The sequence below is a fragment of the Canis aureus genome, chromosome 4 (genome assembly GCF_053574225.1).
Source record: "Canis aureus isolate CA01 chromosome 4, VMU_Caureus_v.1.0, whole genome shotgun sequence".
Lineage (NCBI taxonomy): Eukaryota > Metazoa > Chordata > Mammalia > Carnivora > Canidae > Canis > Canis aureus.
This window is the reverse complement of record NC_135614.1, coordinates 65,961,292-65,981,853: the sequence shown is the minus strand read 5'-3', so window position 1 is coordinate 65,981,853 and position 20,562 is coordinate 65,961,292. Positions and strand designations below refer to the sequence as shown.

Sequence of the window (20,562 nt, the reverse complement as noted above, 5' to 3'; positions counted from 1 at the left end):
ATGATGAATTTAATTTCACCATTTTTTGAGATTCTAGCTTTAGTATCACCTCATTGTCATTTTAAATGTTGTGGATAAAAGAACCGATTTTTGCTTTTCTTTTGTATTTTTACCTAATCTTTTCTCACCTTCTTCCTTCCTCCTCCCCAGTTATCTGAAGATCAGTGAAAGTAATAATAATAATAAGTAATGCCATATTGTTGATCAACTGGCATTTCTTAAGAAAACAATTTTATAGATATTTGTGGAGATGAGGCAGGATCCTTCTGAGAGAGCAAAATTTTCAAAATTTGAGCCAAAATTGCCTTAGTTTCTATTACTATCCATCTTGAAATCATTTTGTAGAAACAATGGCTATATAAAATGCCCTTGGAAAAGCTTCCTTCCTTCATAAGTGGCAACAGTACACATAGCTACAGTATCCCTAAAGATGAATTATAAGTTAAGTGTGTGGTGTCATTTATACACTATTCAACTAGTCTACTCTTTTGGTAACAGTCTTTCAATCAAAAGAAAATAGAAGCAAAATGATATTGCAAGATTTAAAGTGGATTTTTGTATTTTAGAAAGATTCTATTCTTATTTTATTCATCACGGCTTAGTTTTCTTTTTAGTGAAATTAAGAATCAGGAGCCCAATATCTTTTTTTTTTTTGTATTTATACTTTTCCCCCTGTAAGCTAAACATGATTTTATGTACTTATATTAGGATTGGTATTGCTTTCTCTTTTCTTCCCTCTCAGTTATACATCGTACATCCTAGAATTATCTTATTTTAAAGCCTTCCATTTTATGTACACAACACAGTCAGTGCTTTCAAATCAAGTCTGATGGAAAATCCATGTACAGAAATATGTTCCTCTAGTAATATGTAGGCCTGCAAAGGCTTATAGTGAATACTGTTTTTCTTTCCATTCGAACAGAAGAAGAACTATGATCGAGTAATGAAAGCGCTGGATAGCATAACTTCTATCAGAGAAATGACGCAAGTAAGTATATCATCTTGTGGTCTTGTATGGTTCAGTTTTGCTTGAGTAAAATCGTATTTTAAAAATGTCTGAGAGTATTGGCTGTGTAGTGAAATGTAGATTTTTCTGTTAGATGGGAGTATAATTAAAGTACTTTAAAAATAAAGATTGTGGTGTACTAGGACGTTTTAATTAAATTACGTCAGTGTACTGGTGGGCTACCACTGGGACTTTTGGAAGGTAATTGCATAATTGTGATCCTAATGTTCTCTGCAACAATTGGAGTATGTGGAGATGTGTCGAATACCTTAAAGCAAGGGTTAAATTTGGTACCATCTTCCTAGACTTTCCGTTTTAATTAACAGTAGTGATTTTAGCACATTATTTTAATGTTAAAAGAAAAACAAATATTCTATCATGTAAATTGAACGTAAATAGTTTAGAACATAGAATCTCAAAACAACTTTGGAGGACACAAGACTCCTCGAGAGTATTGAGTTTATTATATTTGTAGACATTACGGAGGCTTGGTGATGTTTGATGAGCAAGAATTGAGGTTTATTATGAAAGTCTTAACATACCACTGGGCTATCGTCTAGCTCTTCGGAAAGCAAATGCTACTGAATTATTGAGGCCTATCCATTGCCAAAGATTTGGAGAAAGGCTTAAAACTCATCGTGATAAGTAGAAATTAATAATCTATAATTGACAACAATACACACTATGGGTTTGGTTTGCATACAGTGGTTTCAAGGCTTGCACTGCCTTAGAGACCCTGGGGGCTTGTAAGTGTTATCCTACGTCATTTCTGTCTTTTGGAAAAAGTATTGGATTCCTTGAGGCCTGCAAAGCTTCTGTGCCACTCCTCCCTTCTTCCCTATCACCTCCACTGTACTTGAAAATGTGCTCCCAAGTACATTTTTGCATTCTCAGATTTGAGTTTTGAGTCTTTGGATAGTTATTTATTCATGTAATCAAATATTCATCCATTTGTTCAACAAATAGCGTGTGTCGGATGATGGTAAACAGAGATCTTTAATTCACAAGTTATATTATTTGCTTAAAAACCATCATCCTTGCTAGTTGTTTTTCTTTTTTTTTTTCTCTTTTTTTTGCTAGTTGTTTTTCTATGCCATACTTTTCTGTATCACCTGAATTCCTTTTCAAACAAATATTTATTATTTGTATAAGGAAAGGAAAACAGTGAAGCATTTCCGCTTGGGGGAAAACATGAACCTACTCCAGTGGCTTAAACAAAGTTAAGTAAACATTTTTTAGTCACCAAAGGCTTTGGTGGCAATAGGATATTTATTATACTATACCCCAGACCCAGATCATTCTTGAACGAAAATAGCTACAAAATGTTGACTCTGGGATCAGCTCTCTGCCAAAATTTACTCCCTTTATTCTGGGTCATGTGTAAGCTATTTTAATAGAAGGCAGTGGAGATGATTGGGTGTCAGCCTAGTAAGTCAGAGGTCTGTGTTGTATAATTTGCTCATCAGTGATGCGGCCTGTGACCTTGGGCAAGTTGCTTAATTGCTTGATGCTTAGCTTCTTCACTGTCAAGATAGTAAATAGTAATGCTGCACCCCCTTCCAGTGTGCATTCCTTAGGGATGCTGTCAGATTTTATTGCGTCAAAACCTTTACTCCTCTCCAAGTAAATTTAACATTATATTGTCCTATTTTCTAGAAGGTACTTACTGCTTTCTAGATAGACCTAAATTGTCACAGATGGATTGCCTTTTGTTCTGTGAAAAGGTTAATTGTCTGGGTAAATTCCATTAAATACTTTGAAAAGAAGGGTTCTTCTTATGTAAATATTGTCCAGTTGTCTCTTGTAAAGCTCTGCACCTAAGTCAGTACCTTCAGATATGAGTGTGAAGGGTAACTATTACAAGTTTTGCTTTTAATGTTAGCTAAAAGGTAAAAACAGTCATGCTCAAAGAGAAACAGCACCTGACACTTGTTAAAGGGATAAACTTAACTTGAGGGCTACGGTGGGGGAGAGTGACTTGCAGTGCGAGGGAGGTCACCTCCAAGTAAGACAAAAGTGGCTGGGTTTTTTTAAGTGAGAGCAGAGAGAGAAGAGAGGGAGCCATGGAAAAGTAGGGGTCTGTGGGGAATAGGAAATAACAGGAGAGATGAGTAGAAAATTACTAGAAGGCTAGCAGTGTTGGTGGGTACAAGGTAGGTACCTTGTGTCTTTAGGCAGCACTGAGTTTTTCTCCATCAGAGACTCAGCAGGGGGCCTAGGATCACCTTTAGACATGGCCTAGTGCATGGGAGCCAGGCTAAAGCTTGAGGAAGCCTCTGGAGCAAAATGTTGGGGCAAGTCCATTGTGCCCCATGAAGTTGAAAGTTCACATCACTTGATGGTGTAGGGGGACACGTAGGGTAATTGTTGCTGTTACCTTGTCACAGCCACAAACTTCCGGGTTTAACTAGATTAGACATACCTGTTCAACCTCATTTTCCTTTTGCATAAAGGAAAAAATTAAAAGGAAAAAAAGGAATGTTTACAAGAAGTATAATGACTTTTTTTCCAGGCACCATATCTGGAAATCAAGAAGCAGATGGATAAACAAGACCCCCTTGCTCATCCCCTACTGCAATGGTATAAAATTTTAGTTTTCCTTTTAATGAAAACAGAATCATTTTCTACTGCCTTCTTTAAGGGGGAAAAAAAAAGGCCTATTTTACAAGACCTGCAATGCTACAGTTCTACAAGCCTCTGAGGCCTGGTGATTTTACAATCAGAGTCCTTAATGACTCTCACTTTAATTAAAACTTGTATATCACAAGGGGAAGAAAATGCTGTCCTATGCACTACACAGATATACAATGTATTTGACAGCAGTTTGTCTATAGTTTTAAAAAATGTGATTAGCTGGATTATATGGTGAAGCTGTTTTGGTTCATTTAATTTTCTAGTTAACTGGGGACTAAGTGACAAAACTCACTGTTTCAAACACTTATTGAAAATCTTTCTAAAATGTCTGTCTTAACAAGAACAGTATAAATTTGATGAACTCTGTTTGATGGCTGCAGATGGTGCTCTGTTCAGAGTGAGCCTGGTGAGGGGTATAACCTGCATGGAAACTAGGAGGGCTCACCTGATAATAGGAGAGCCAGTTGAGAACACCCTTCCTACCACACCTGCTTCAGAGCCTTTGCCCTCTGGTTTCTTATTTGCAAAATGAAGACAATAGTATCTACTCCCCATATCTATAAGGGTTTTATATACAAATCTCTTTGAAATCACTGAAAACTTAAGGACAATGGAATTCACCATGATTATAAATGCAGTAATACAAATGTAAAGATTACAAGAGATTGATCTGAATAAGACCTATTTTATGCTGCAACCAGGAAGTTTTTAAAAATTATGGAAAGATAGGCAAAGGAGAAGGAATGATTCTGGTTACTTTCATTTAGAATTTTACAATAATCATTTAGTGTATTAAAACTTTAAAAATTAGATTTGGAGGTCTTCCTTCTTTGTATCTGTTATGACCTATTATTGAAATTTTGATTGAGTAGAATAACATATTTTTCACTGTAATTTTTTACATTCTCACATTGTCATATTCAAAATGAAGGTAAAAATCTCAAATATCTAATCCCCCCCACCCTGTAGTCAGCCTGATTATTAACTTTTAATTATTTGTGATCATTTTCTTCAGCTTGTTTGTTAGTCACTCTTCTTTCAAGGAGAAAAAAAATCCACCAAAATATTTTTTTAGAGTTTTCCCTAGTTATTAATTTCTGTACTGAAAAACACAAAATAACTAGTTCTTTCAGATACCTGAATGTAATGTTTTTCAAACTCAGCGTCTAAATATGGTGAATAAGCTTTTATGTACAAACCACTGTATATATCAGCACAATGATCCTCATATATTTAAAGAAAGAAAAAGGTCTTCGCCAAAACTGATTATTAATTAGACAATGTAGGGAAGAGCCAAGGAAGCAGATGTGTGAATCAGCTTTGCATCTAGATGATCATCCTTTAAAAGTATGTTTAGAAATGTTCATTTTGCTGATATCTGAGGTTGTAATAATTAAAAATCATTCTCTCTTAGGCTCTAAGGAACTACTTCTCGGATTAAAACGTTCTTTTTTGTTACATAAGCTCTTTAAATTGCTTCAGGAAGCAAAGAAAAGTGATGTAATAAGTAAAATGATTACTTAATTTAGTTAATGTCACAGTAAACATAAGTTTCAATCACTTGCCAACTAAGGAAAAAAAATCATTAAATATATTTGGCATATATTTGTGACTGATGGATTATTTTAATTAATTTCAGGGTTATTTCAAGTAATAGGTCACATATTGTGAAACTGCCAGTTAACAGGGTAAGTTGGTTTTTCACTTATATATACAGAAAGGGAAGAGTCCTGACTAGTGGGAGAAGTGATTCTTGTGATTTTTAGTCAGCTTCTTCAGAAAATTGAAGTAATCTCAGGTTAGCCCTAATTCCTCAGTTTGAAATTACCATATGTACACCAGCTCCAGGTTTTCCCAAGAAATCAAATTCAAATTCAGGCTGCTGCCCCGAACTTTTCAGTAAGTAAAAGGGTCAGTATGAAATCATTTAGTTATTCCACAAGTGATAGGAAGAATCGAGATTGACCAGAAACAGGTAATGTGCTTTTTATCATTGTCAGTTTCTTGTTGGCACAGCTCCACTTTTCCAGAGCAGAGAAGATATTGCCTTATCGGCTTAATACACTTACAAATAAAGGAAAAGCTAATGGACTCTGATTTCAGTTCTGATCAAAAACCTAAAAAGAACAGTATCCAGAATCTTAGCTTTCCTGTCTATGAAACTCTAAACTGTGAGATTTCCTTTGTATTGTCGTCCTATATAAATATATTCCTAAGTGAAAGGGCAGCAATTAAAAAATTTTGTCAAGTGACTAATTCAAAAGATTCTGTTTTAATTTCTTTTCATGAACAAAGGGGAAACTATATTTGAATGTAGGCAATTTACAATTTTATAAATGTATGCAAATAAAGCATGATGATAATTTTTGCAGTTTTAAAATCTTGAACTAACTTTTCTGCTTAGCAAACTCAGATATTTCCCCAGTTGAATAGCTACTGTATACTTAGGGAATTTAATAATAAAAGTCTTAAAAAGAAACATAATTAGGAAGGCAGATCTGCTCGGACATGATTACGGAGTGTATTCCAAAGCTAAATATAAATGACTTTGAATTGTCTGTCTCCTATTACTTTTCCATTAGCCTAAAGAATTACCCTTCATATCAGCAACTCCATATGATTTATCATTTATGCGGGTCTTTCTTTTTAATGAATGGTCTTGTTAATGTAAGTTAGTGTGGCTTGAATCTAGATAATTCTTAAACCAGTAAAATTTGAAATTGTCATCAGTCTGATAAGTGTTAGTTTTGACGTATTTTCATTTGTCATTATTTTAAATGGCAGCAACTGAAGTTTATGCATACTCCACATCAGTTCCTTCTTCTCAGCAGTCCACCAGCCAAAGAATCTAATTTTAGAGCTGCTAAAAAACTCTTTGGAAGCACCTTTGCATTTCAGTGAGTATGGCTTGGTCTCCCAGAAACGTGTGGGGAGGAAAACATTCTTTTAGTAGTTGGCTATTAACCCTGAATAGTCTCCTGCCTGAGACTTGTCTTGGATATTCAAGACTTTCAGATGGTACATGACTTATTGTATTGTGGCCACTTTAGAAGATTATTAATGTTTGGTTTTACTTTGTCCTTCCCCTCCTCTGTGCTTTAGTGGCTCACACATTGAAAACTGGCATTCTATCCTGAGGAATGGTCTGGTTGTTGCTTCTAATACTAGACTGCAGGTAAATGTTCTGAATGCTTTCACAAGACCATATATGCTTTAGTGTAAGAGTTCAATAAGCAATCCTGGTGCTTTTTTATTATGAAAAAGGGGAAGCAAGTGGGCTTCAAAAATTATATAGAATTTCTAACAGGTATAAGAAATATTCATAAAATAACTGAAGCAGAATGGACCTATACACCATATAGGGATGAAAAGAAAAATAAATTGAATTCCCTATGAGAAAACTGTAAAATCACTTTGAATTTAAGTAGAAAAAAAGTTATCATGCAGAAAGAAAACCACACAAGCATTCTGTCTGCTAATTCAACACAGATTTCTTGAGCACTGCCTCAGTGTAAATACTTTACAAGAAGAAAGTAGTGCTAAGAATCAGCAAGAGAGAGATTGGACACCAAAGAACCATCTGCTGCCTGATTCATGGTCTCTGAGGCAGCACTGGGAGTTATTGTGGCTATAGTGTTTCTCTTTATTTCTGCCTTTCACCTCCAACACCCCCACTTCGCTCTCATTCAGCTGATTTTTATCTGACTATGGAAAGAGGTCAGAAAATGATATGCTCAATCCCGTCAGCTCTGCTGGATCTCACGCTCCAATGACAGTTAAGATGATACAGTTAAATGCAAATATCCATAAACACACACTTACTGAATTAGTATTTAGTTAGTAACGACTAGGGTACAGGGGCCCTAAAATGTAGAGCTCATGAGAGAGAATTTTTATTGTCCTGAGTACTTTCTTAGACCAGTCAGAAAGTTTCAGTTAATGAAACTTGTAACCTACAAGTTTAGAGGAGATAAGAATGGGTTGACAGCATTGCATAATGAAAGCCTGAGTAGGCTACTTTGTTGATATACTACCATGTGAGTCCTAATCACAGCTCTGTCGTGTATAATTCAGACTGTTTTGTTTTCAGTATTTTGGAGTCATTAACATAAAAACCTATTATAGTACTTTATAAGTGACTGTCTTTGTCATAGGTCAAGTGGAAAACCTTTATCAAGGATTTTTTTCTTTGGCTATGTCTGTTCATATATCAACTCACTGAATTTTGAAGACAAGGGTATCAGTAGTATTATTTTCACGTTAGACCTTAGGAAAGCACTTTATCGTTTTCTAAGAGTTAATCCTCCCAACATAAGACTGATTCCTTTCTTTTGTAAAATATTGACCTTTGAAACCATTGACTGTCCACTTTCTCTCCCCCTTTTAGCTCCATGGTGCAATGTATGGAAGTGGAATCTATCTTAGTCCAATGTCAAGCATATCTTTTGGTTACTCAGGTAAGCTTGTGTTTCATTTCTAACCTCAAGTTTGTGAGGTTTTTGTTATATCAAGTGACTGAAACTTAACTTGATATATTTGCATTTAATTCATTTGGTATATGTCAGAAGCGAAAACAAAGCTCACATGTCAGTATGAATTTAAAATATCCTAGTATATATATATTATATACATAAAATATCCTAGTAGAATATGTGGTTTTTCAATTTCAAAATTAATTTCAGTCTTGTTGAGTAGTTTCTACATTTATTCCATCCACAAGGAAATATTGAGAATGCAGTATGTGTAAAACATTTTGTAGAGCACTGAAAAGTATTTGTATATAGTAGTTCACGGCCATGGATTGTAACTCTGTATCATGCCAACATCTTATCTTTGAATTATTATATATCATATAAAGAAATTTTGAACAGTATGGAAAACTTAAGATTAGAAAAACACCCCCACAATCACCCTACTTATTGACATCTTGTTTGGTGAAACTTACGAAAAAATTATTTTGGAAAAAATTGAAAGCATGTGCTAGAGAGGAGCCTGGTAAATTCAAAATATGAAAAGAATGATCATGACATTGTTAGCATTCCTTATCCTTATTCCAGGTGGTGGAATTTGGGGTGATTTCTTTGCACTTTTAAATTTGGGGGAATACTTTGCAATGATTGGTATGATTTTTTTTGAGGGGGGCAACAACTTACTAACTTACTGTGTTTAAACGTAAAGTAATTGTGCTCACTATAAAGAAATTGAAAAAAAAAAAAAAAGAAATTGGAACTACATAGAACTGTATAAAATAACAAGTGAAATTTTTTTTCCTTCTCCCCAACCTCAGTGTTCTCCGTATTCCCCTTCAGACTTTCAAATATTTTTATATTCATATACCTGCATGTATAATTGGTTTTGCTTGTGTACTCCTGCGTATGTACAATTATGTGATTGTATTGCACAACTTCAGGAGATGTCATTCATGTGGTACCTGGTTAGTAAGTCTTAAGATGCTTTATTATAGAAAAGGATATCCTGAGAGGTCTCATAACCAGGTAAATGTTAACCATCTAATTCCTTTGCCTAAGTTCATGCTCTTTCAACCACAGCAAGTTGTTTCTCAGGGTTCCACCCCAACCTTTTCCAGAACACATGTCCTGGACTTTGTAGGCTTTTTGGCTCAGCCTCACAAGTCACATGGTGACACTTCCCACATATGCTATAGGTCAAAACAGTTACAAGCCCCTCCATCTTTGAGGGTTGGGGTATTAGACTCCATCCCTGAATGAAAGAGTGGCCAAGTCACATTGTAGAAAAGCCCATGGCTTGAGAAATATTGTTGCAACAACCTTTGAAGATACAGTATGTCAAAATAACACTAAAAAAATAAATACCAGGAAGAATAAGGTAATAGAGAAAATAGAATAATATAATTAAAAGGACAAAACAAATTAAAATCAGCATAAATCAGATGATAAATCTCATTAAAACATAACACAATGAAAAACTAAAATGAAACCAGTTTAATAAAAGACATCCTCAGCATTGGTAAGACTTCAAGTACTGTGAAGTAACTTTGTAGTTGGCTTTCAGGCTGCGAGTTTCAGGAGTAGAGAACAGGACATTCCCTCTGAGGGATTTTTCTCACAGAAGTACATGTCTGAAACCCTACGCCTTGTTCCTCAGCTTGGCCTTCTCCACCTCTGCACCTTTAGGGGTATGTCTAACTTGGAAAGAATTATATTTACACCAGTGGCAACTTACTCATTCTCATCAAGACTTTACTAAAATAGCAACAACAACAAAAAAAACACAACGTACTTCTCAATTTTGGACAGTTTTCCAAATAAAATATAGAAAAATATCTATCTATTCTAAAACAGATATGAATTTTAGTTCTATCTAAAATCTTTCACAAAGTAAAAAGTCCTGGCATTAACAGAGTAAGCTAAAACTTGTGAGTATTAAAGACAAAAGAACTTGCATTATTTTCCTTTATTAGAAAATACAGTAAATTCCACACCGAATTAAATATAGATCAACAATCTCTGTTTTCAGTACAAAGAAAACCAAACTGAATCATCTAATTTTTAACACTATCAGAACTTCCACCCCAGGTCACAGCAGCTTCTCCTGGCACCCATCATGGTCCTCTATGCCACAAAGTCTTTGCCTAAAGTGGAACTTTGCAGTGTCACTGGATTGTATTTGAGGGATGTTGCATAGCTTTGTTCCTAAATTATTATTTTGTTGGTGTTTTCAGGGATGAACAAGAAGCAGAAGGTGACAGCCAAAGATGAGCCGGCGTCAAGCAGTAAAAGCAGCAGTGCATCACAGGTGTTGTAGTGACTCGAGTGGCTGCATGTGATGAGTGAGCTCTAGCTTCATTAGCCAGCAGGATTTCCATAAGCACGCAGGCTTTATAAGTCTGCAGAGTTATTTCAAATGGCCATTACTCAAAAGACATAAAATCTACCCTAAAATGTGATAATCAAAATGCCTTTATTGAAAAATACTCAGCAAGTATTTATTAAGCTCCTACTATAATGTTAGAGATTCCTAGGCATTGAGCTATCGTGACAGTCAAAAATAGAACAAAAAAGCATTAGAGAATTCCTCTGAGACTGTTGAGTGGCTATTAACAAATTAAATATATGTTTAGATAGAAAGAATGCTAGATGGTAGAGAAAAATGGAGAAAAATCAGGGCAAATACCATGGAGTGGAAGGGGGAAACAAGAATGAGTATTGCTTGGGGTAGTCAGGAATGGATGTTCCATCTGAGGTTACTATGTGGAGACTCGAGGCAGTGGGTGCATGAGCCGTATAGGAGAAAGAGAATTCAAGGCAGAGAAAAGAACAAGCATGAATCCCTTGTTGTTTCAATAGAAACAACCATTCTGAACAAATTAGAAATCTACTTAAGGAGTAATGTGATTTTAAATTGGGGAAAAAAACGTATGGCTAACCTAATATCAAAAACAAAAAACTACAGATTTTCTGCATGAAATTTTCCTGAAACCTCTGCAGCTTAGTTAATGGTGCTGTGAAAATAGGTTGGTTTTGGGTGAGTTAGATGATCTGGAATAACTGATCATAATGTTTGAAAAGATCATGCAATTTTTATTTTGTTTCCCTTGAAATGAGGATGCGAGGCTTCCAATGAATATAAATTTGAGTTCTAATTCTGTGATGTGAGGCTGTTAAACTTTAATTGAGCATCTTTAGTTCACTTATCTTGAGAGTGATTTAATAATGATTATGTACAGAAATTAAGTGTTATAACAAATACAGCTTGACATTAAAGAAAGATTTCAAGGATATCCCTGCTAGTCTAGATAGGTTTTGTTTTTTTTTTTTTTTAATCTGGAGTTATCTTAGTGGCTATTATTTCTTAATGATGATGAGTTCTTTTTTCACTTGAGCAACTGCCCTATTTTCACTCTGATTTTCAAATTCTTTTGGAATTTAGTCACAGAAAAAAGGACAGCAATCCCAATTTCTGCAAAGCCGTAATTTAAAATGCATAGCCTTATGTGAAGGTAGGTTGAAAGTTTTACAAACTTCACAGAGTTAATTCTCTATGTTATCTGTATTTAAGAATTTGACTGTATTTCCAGAATGCTCATAATGGGTTAGTGAAAGCATTATTCCTTGCGACCTTCACTAAGAGCACAGATGGAAAACAGGTACAATTGAGATCTTAATATAGGTGAAAAACAGAGCAGAATTGGCAAGAATTCAAACAGTGCTGTATTTTATTCTTGGCAGATATCTCAGAATGGTAATTATATTTTTCTGATCAAGTATTGCTAATCTCTTTTGTGAATATGCCGCCTTCCTCTTTAAGTTGGTTTTGGAATCTATCATACCATGAGAAATGTGAAAGATGAACCAAGCACTAAGAACAGAACCTGATAGGTCTTTCTGTTTCTACACTGAAATCATTCTTCTATTCTGAACTTGGGGTAGACAAATTGATAGGCGATTTGCAAGATCATATACTTCTCTTTGTTCTTGCTATAAAATCTAACCTTGACTAAAAAAAGCATTTTTCTTCTTCTGCTGGGAATTTCAGTAGCCACTGTTAACTGCCTTTTAAGTTTTCAACCCTTGATAGTTATTGGAGGACACAAAGTTGCTTTCTACATCATCCCCGAGTCAGGATTATTTGCTTTTGATAATAATAAACGAAAACAAGTGACTTAAAAAAAAAAAAAAAAAACAAGTGATTCCCTTCCTATTGTTAAACTGATGGTATTTAAAACAAAATCATTACATTACATTTCATTGTTTTCACTTAGAATTTTGGCAGCTAATAAGGCTAAACATTTTTCATGTGTTTGTGCATGTGCTTTTTGCTTCTAAATTTCTAAGATGAGGGATACAGTAACTTAGAATAAAATGAGTTTTTAATTTTATCTTCCATTTACAGTGATCACCTCACCTGACCTGCACAAACATGGAGAGATATGGGTCGTCCCAAATACTGATCATGTCTGCACACGATTCTTTTTCGTGTAAGTGTAAAGGTTCAAATTTTTATGTTATTTTCTTCTCCATGAATGAGCTAGTAGTGAGTACATTATTATTTGGTCACTTTAGCTGCCAGTATGTAACAGAGAGGTAGTTTCTCATCTGAATGCTTCTGTTTTATTTTAATGAGCTGTAAAAAACGTAGTGATATTTAAATACCATTAACTTAGAAGAACTGAAGAAAAATCCTCCATTGGTTTAATGAGCTGTAGATGTACATATGTGTACACCTACATGTACATACACATGCAGATAGATTATATATATACATACACATATTATCTTTATTTGTTTATGGAGTTAAAAACATTATAACTGGAAATGAAAAAATAACAATAATGAGAATGTCCTGTCCTTATAAAAAGTTGATCATCTTGGGCTCCTGGGATCGAGCCCTGCATTGGACTCCCTGATTAGCAGGAAGTTTTCTTCTCCTTCTTCCTTTGCCCCTCTCCTGCCTCGTGCACTTGCTCTCTCTCTCTCTCTCTTTCTCTCAAATAAATAAAATTATTAAAAGAAAAAGTTGATTATCTGCTTTTCATATAACAGGCTGGCAATGCAGGGCATATTGGTGTGGATTTTTTTGACACAGCTATATCATAAGAGCTGCATGAAAATATAATAGCATTATTTTTCATCCCTGAATAATGAGTGCAATAGACCTGTCTGGTCTTCACCCACACTTGCTTGACCCTCAACCCTTTCCTTGCCTGTTTGTTCTTCATCCACAGTCCTATCACAGGAAGCACCTCAGGGTAGATTTGAGTATGTCTGTTTTGTACTTTCACATAGTCTAAAGAGAAGATGGAAAAATGCCCACTGGCTTGTTTTATAAGCCATGTCAAAATGACTGCCTCAAGATTGCTTCAATATACATGCTGCTATCTACAGCATGCTATGCCTGCATCCACAGGCTTATTGACAGGCTGTTCACAATGACAGTTTTATGAACTGTCTGGTTTTCTTTTGGATGGTATGGAAACTGTGACTTTCTTATGATACTGATTTATGTATTATGCATTTATGTATCTTCTGTATTCGATACATCTTAATACATACATTACATATTGTGAGATATATACATATCTATAGATTTCTTTCTTCATGACCAGACAGCCTCGAGAATGGTGGGCAGAGCCTGCTTTGGTTAGACAGCCCTTTGTTCTTTCCAGGCTCACCAGTTAGGTGACATTAGCCACATCGCATGACCTCTCTGAGCTTCATCAGTGCATTCAATCAAGGATCATCGGTAGATGTTGTAGCACCATATGTCTACCGTATCAGGTAGACTCCCAATAGGAAACCTGTGGCCCATGAGAAATACAATTTCTGTCACCCACAAGCAGATTACTTTAAAAGTGTGGTTTATAGGGAACCATGGTCTAGTGTAGCAGCCTGAATCTAGTAGCACTAGAGCTGTTCTACATCCCCAGGGCCAAAAAGGACAAGGACAAGAAACAGTTCTCAGAACCTGGCAGGAGATCCCTTTCTAGTTCAGCAGCTTTGAAAGGAGCCAGAACCTTCAGCTGAGGGACTTACGTAGTGCAAGGAGCCCTTATGATCCCGGAACCAGGGGAAACCTAAACTTTGCCCTCCTGCCAGTGTCCTGCTAGGACTCCTCATTGGCCAAACCCTGCCAGAATGTAGAGGGCAAGTGAGCATATTGATGGAATCCATACAAGTCAGCCTCCTGGGTCAGATTGCAAGTTAGAGAAGGATGATGCCATGTGGGTCTGGAGGTTTCTAGGGAAGCTATCTGCGTGCTATTTTAAGGTTATTATGAAAACAAACTTCGCACAGTGCAGGTCTTCATTGAAAGGCACTCATTAGGGGCAAATGAGTGGCTCAGTCAGTTAAGCATCTGCCTTTGGCTCAGGTCATGATCTCAGGCGTTAGGATGGAGCCCTGCCTCAGGCTCTCCTGCTTAGCAGGGAGTGTGCTTCTCCCTCTCCCTCTGTGCTCTTGCACTCTCACTCAAATAAATAAAAATCTTAAAAAAAAAAAAAAAAAAAGGAAAGTCACTCTTTAAATTTTCTTCTCTCTTATTTTCTTGACCATTGTGACAATTATCCATTGTTAAAAAGACTGGCCTTCCAAAAGACACATCCAATCACAAAGTTGTTTGATTGACTTGCCTTATGATTTAGATGGAAAGGTAAAGCCAAAGTCCTTTCCTTAGCCTGATGTTAATCGTTTAATTTACTCCTTTTAGTATCTTACTAAAATTCAAATTTGTTAAGCCAAATAAACAACTTTAGGCAGTAGGCATTTTAGTGTTATTTCTTTGAAATTTTACATAAATTATATGTAAAATAAATCTGTAGGGGTATATATTTATGTGTCTGGAGGGAAGGATTTCTATATTTATTAGAAGAAAAAATTGGGGAAAGACCATCTGAAGAAAAGAATAAAATTCTTCCCTTATACTTAGATACTTCCCAGATAGTATTAAAAAAATTAAGATAAAGATTTTCATTTCTTTATAAATACAGATGAGATTTCATCCTTTTTCTCTGCACCCTCAGGAGAGAAGGGACTAATTAAGAAAAATTGATAAGATTCAAACATATCAAAAGGAGAATCCATTCACTAATTAATGTACATTCTAATTACAACCATCAGCTTCTTTATAAAAGATGTAATCACAGAGTACTATGAGTATTGTGTTTCCCCAGTGAGTGGTAACATCCAGGAAAAGATAAATTGATGAGGAAGAAATGAGTTATCACAAATACACTGTTATCAGACAGAAAAATCTCATTTTCTTATTCTCATTTTATCCTGATTTTTTTTAATTAACATTATCTGATTCCGTATGTTAGAAGTTTGGCCTGATGACCAGGATATAAATTAATGTGCTTTCCTTTTTTATCTATTTTGAAGTGAAACTACAAAAAATCAAAATAATTTCCATGCTGATCTGATTTCTGGAATGGAGATAATAAAACAGTTGTTTAATATCCTAATCATACTCTTTCCAACAAGTAAACAACAGCACAGAATCAGAGAAGAATTGGGGGGAGGGATATTTTAGGAAACAGGCTACTATATTAAGAAAAATTGGAAAGTAAAATTAAATCAATTCCTTTAAAATTTAAAGGAAGATATCACATAGAAAAAAAAGTTTGGAAAATGTTGGATAATTTCAGAATGAATAAACTTAATCAAATTTTAATGCTTCAAGCAAAATGTAATAATTCAGATGTTATGAGTAGATTCCAGTCAATTATTTCATTGGCCCTGAGACACATGTACAAAGGCATTAAGGCCAATGGGTAGAGATAAGGCAGCAATTTTTTAAAAGGGCTAGAAGCTAGACTTAAGCAGAAGATGCAGAAACCAAATGGACATATTGTGCTCTAATCATAGACAATAAAAATGTTTATTTCACAGCAAATGGGGGATTTTAGAGCAAGAGAGGAAGACTTACTATTGGATACATTCCATAAATAAGATTAAATAATAAAAATCAGAGAGAAGGTGGTTGCTACTTTGGCAAGGTAACAGAACAGGTGTATCTAGTGCTATGGACTCCCCCACACTACCTACCCCCCCACCCCCGCACCGTAGTGAAAACTATTAGAGGTAAGAGTGTATGTCTTCCCCCTCAACTGTCTCAGACCAAGGAGAGGTTAAGAATTGCTAGGTTTACATATCTTGCTTATTTGATGTTACAGTCTACCTGCTTAATGCTTTTGTGTTTCTTTGATTTAGAGTAGGCAGGCCTGCAAAATCAGTTGTTTCCATATTTTGCCTATTAGATAAATTTAAGGCATACAGTCCTTCATGTTTTTCAAGGCATGCCAATAAGTCCAGAAACTTAAGAACGGGATGGACCAAATCAGACAAGTCTGCAGAAGAGAGATGGTGTATGTTCAGGTTCTTGAGTTGGGCAGCTCTCAGCACTAAATTAATTTCAGGAATTCTTATCCAAAGTCTGTCTTTTAAGGTCTAACTCAAATACCACCTCTTCTAGGAAGCTCCTATTCAAAATTAATCTCTCTTCCTGGTGTTCCTGCAGCTCACACTGTAGAATTTCTATTTAAAATTCAGGTTTTTCATTGTATTTGACTTTTCCATGAGGCCATCTAGTCCTAAAGGGCAGACTCCTACTGTTGCTTTTCTTTTACTGTCCTAATACCCTGCAGCACCTCCCCTGGCACCTGATGCACAACTGTTTGTCAGTGCATTTTTAATGAATGAACAAAGCCAAAGCTAAAAAGGAAAATATTTTGGACTATGTGCGGTTTTTATTTTTGGTCAAAGTTTGGAATATATATAAAGAGGCATCTACAAGAAAAATTTGTAAAATAAGGACTGTATAATGGCCATTCAGTGAAAAGAAAGATAACTTTCATTGTGATTTTGCGGGGTGGGGGGGAACACTAGCGTTTGAATGGGAACATAGTGAGGAGACAGACAAGTTATTTATAACATTGGAGGACAAACCTTCAGTCATGGCTCAGTGAAGCTGTGTGACATAAGCTATATGACATCAAGCTGATACGATCGGGAACTTTGCTTTATCCCTAGCCTATAATAAATCCAATTTCTCTGTCTGCAACCTAGATCCCTTTCCAAGATTTAAACTGCCACATCACTCTCCTACTTAAAACTCTTTGGAGCTGCTTGTTCCTTATAAGATGAAGCCCAGTCTCCTTTGCAAAGAGAACCAACTCACCCTCCAAGCCCTTTGTTCTTCCTTCAACATCACCTCATTGGAAGGTCCAGGGAATTTAGTCCTCAGCCTCACGGCCCCCAGTTTTTATCACCCACAATTTCTCACCTCCAGATGTTATGCTTCACGACCTAACTTGTACGCTATGATTCCCACATTTCCTCTTTCCTTTCTCCAGTAAGCTTGGATTCGGTCTTCCTCTCTGCCTTCATGCTAATTTACCTAATTCCCACTCCTCTTTTAAATTTTAGTGTATGTCTTTCCTCCTCCCAGAAACTTCTCTTGACTCCTTTGTGCTACTTCTTTATGTTACTGTGTGATGTCCGTAAGCATGTTTTTATCATTGGATTATTCTTTCTTATGTATGGTCTTCTCCATTGTTCTGCATACATCTTGAGGTCAGGGACTGTAGGGCTTTTTTTTGTCTTTGTGTGCTTAGCACAGCGCTTGGTAGAGAAGTAGGAATGAATGCAATGCCCACACTTAACTGCTCCTTAGGTATTTCCCCTCGAAAAGTCTGCTCATACCTTAAAATCAGTTTGTACAAAGTGGAACCCCTTCTTGCTAAAATACCCAAGTCAAGTTCTTGGCTTCCCCAATCTATGCAGTAATTTTACTCAAAGACACTTGAATCCTGAGCTGTAGTTTTTAATTTCTTTTTCCTTATATGCCCAACATCTATCTTTATACAGTTTTCTCCTTTCGATACCTTTGTTTCCACAGATGTAAACAAAGAGTCCATCAAAGGATTACTAGTTATTCTCCATGCTTCTGATATTGTCATTGCCCCTAATCTATCTTGTACAATGTCAAATTTATTGCACATTAACATTATTACACTAATGATACCCGTTCATTGTATAGAAACTGAAATTAAAGGTCAGCAAAAAAGAAGAAAGTCACCCATAATATCTCCACTTGAAGTTAACTACAGTTAATCTTTTGGTATATAGCCTACATTTCCATGCATATAATTTTTTTAAGATCATGCTGTTTATATCACATTAATAGTCCTAAAGCAGAGCTTCGATTATACCCTGTTCATACACACTGGTAGTTTTTAGCAAATAAAAACATGACATTCTGCAACATAGAGCCCTTTTTACTGTATTTCAACGACCCGTACAAACTACTGATCGAATAAGAGTATTTCTTGAAAACAATGTGGAATTATTTTTCCCACTACCATGCCTTTGTTCAGTCAGTCCAAACGATGAACCTTCTTGCCAGCTCAGCCTTAGCTGACCTTCCATGACTTAACTACGTGGTCTTTTCCATGGGGTCTTTCCTGACATCGCAGACATGATGTCTGTCTACTGTAAATTTTACTCGTCCTTGCTTATCCTTGCTGCCTGTCTTACAGTTATTTGCATAACTCTATTATCTCCCCTAGTAAGATGCAAATTCTATTTGCAGAAACACTTTACACATAGTGAATGAAAGCAATGACAAAGACTGAATGTTCCAAAGTAACGACGAGATATGGTACATGAGCAGTGATGTAGACAATGCCTCAGATACCTTAAGGAACTTTGGAGAAGTGCTGGATATCATTCAGTTCACAGTGAATTTCTCCTCTCTATTGCTAATAAAAAACAATGCTATCATTTCTGGGTTCCAGATTCAAGCAGTCCGAAAACAAATTTACGTGTGCCATTCTTTAAAGCTGTCACAAAGTTGCTCCATCAGTTTGGGAATAGAACTTGTCAGTACATTCAGAAGTTTTTATCCACAAAATTTTCTAACATACCCAGAGAGTTCCAGACAGCTAAATTCCCTCTGTTCTTTTATTTTATTTCTCATAGCTTTTTAAGCACATTGGTTTATTTTTTATTAAAGTTTTAGTAATCTTTTTATGCTCCTGGGAACTTAAGTAATTCTTGTCTCCTTTTAGATGCTTTCATTTTTTTCCTTCTTCAGAAAACCCCAGTCAAGTGTATCATTTCCTTATTGGTATCATTCTTGCTCCATTTCTTTTTCTTTTTTTTTTAAATATCGGTGCTTTCTGGACATAAATGAAATTCACTGTTTAATTAGCAATTGAGTGTTTCTCTGTAATACTAATAAATAGCTGCAAAGTATTCTGTATGCCATATTGTAGTAAATGCCCTAATGCCACCAGTAATGCATATATCTAAATGCTGCCAGTTGGCCAAGTCAAATGGTAGTTTGTCTTTCCTTTTATTATTATATATGCTTCATTATTTAAGACACCTGAATGCTTGTGGCCAGTTTTATCCTTCCAATTTACAAATGCTTCCTCTGGGCATCCTAGGCAATGGAGAAATGTGCATTTTTCTTAATACTTTTAATTTCAATCGATTGCTCTTGCTCTCTATTCCCTCTACCCCAGACTCTTTCTGTCTTAAATTATTACTGTTTATTTAGAGAATATAAGTCTCATCTTCTCTCCATTAACTACAAATGCTTTTCAAGTATCAGTGAACAGTAGTATTTGGGGATATCAAACCCTTCCATCTGATGGAGATAGAGTATTGGAGGAGAGGGATGTGGCTGGAGAGGAAATTTAGGATTAGGTTATGAGGGACCCCAGTGTGTCATGCCAGTGCTATTGGTTTTGTGCTGCAAGTGAAGTGGAGGCCATTTGTATCACTCAAGCAGAGCAGGAAATCATCTTACAGGAGGGACGATGGGGCTAAGTGTGGAGACAGAGAGATCAGTTATAATGTTCTTATAATCATCTAGGTCAGTATTTCTCACTCCAAAAGAAAATGTGTTTGACATTGTGACCTGAGAAAAAATCAATGCTTACTTTGTGTGGTGACTTTAGTATTCCATGTCCTATTCTATTCTAATTTCATTGAAAAATGCTAGCCTGGACAATCTAAGTTAATTTTAGAACCTGCTAATTGTACATAACCTGAGACTTGAAAATCACTTGTTTAGACAAATGATAATGAAGCCCTAAACGAAGGTTTTGGCGTCAAATGAAGAGAAGATGCAAGTGGGAATAATTAGGAAAACAGAAGCAAGATAACTTGGTGATTTATTGGATTTTGGCACATGGAAGAGCCGAGAATGGCTGAAGTTTTCTTGTTGAGAGACTGGGTAGAGGATGGTACTCCAAATTGAGATTTTGATAGAGTAAAAAAGGAGTCTTGGGTAAAAAAAAAATAAGCTCAGCTTTGAATATACTAGATTTGTGATTTCTGTGGGAAAATTATAGTTAGGGAAAGATGTAAGGATTAGAGATATAGTTTAGGAATCAGCATGTGGGTGATAATTAAAGCAGCGGGAGAGACCGAAAT

The 20,562-nt window shown here is 35.7% G+C and overlaps 1 protein-coding gene across 6 annotated transcripts in view; it reads left to right on the top strand.

Annotated features, from left to right (window-relative positions):
* The window catches only part of PARP8 (poly(ADP-ribose) polymerase family member 8), a 172,980-nt gene that overhangs the window by 145,723 nt on the left and 6,695 nt on the right, over nucleotides 1-20,562 (top strand). For 5 of the 6 annotated variants that reach the window (XR_013378531.1, XM_077896016.1, XM_077896018.1 and 2 more), the window contains 9 exons: nucleotides 923-988; nucleotides 3,519-3,586; nucleotides 5,280-5,328; nucleotides 6,425-6,537; nucleotides 6,743-6,815; nucleotides 8,028-8,097; nucleotides 10,344-10,417; nucleotides 11,552-11,621; nucleotides 12,515-12,599. Coding sequence is in view for 4 of the 6 variants with exons in the window: in XM_077896016.1 (XP_077752142.1) it covers nucleotides 923-988; nucleotides 3,519-3,586; nucleotides 5,280-5,328; nucleotides 6,425-6,537; nucleotides 6,743-6,815; nucleotides 8,028-8,097; nucleotides 10,344-10,417; nucleotides 11,552-11,621; nucleotides 12,515-12,599 (668 nt within the window). In the remaining 2 variants the exon portion in view is untranslated. The remainder of the gene's footprint in view (nucleotides 1-922; nucleotides 989-3,518; nucleotides 3,587-5,279; nucleotides 5,329-6,424; nucleotides 6,538-6,742; nucleotides 6,816-8,027; nucleotides 8,098-10,343; nucleotides 10,418-11,551; nucleotides 11,622-12,514; nucleotides 12,600-20,562) is intronic. The other variant, XR_013378532.1, reaches the window with a different exon arrangement.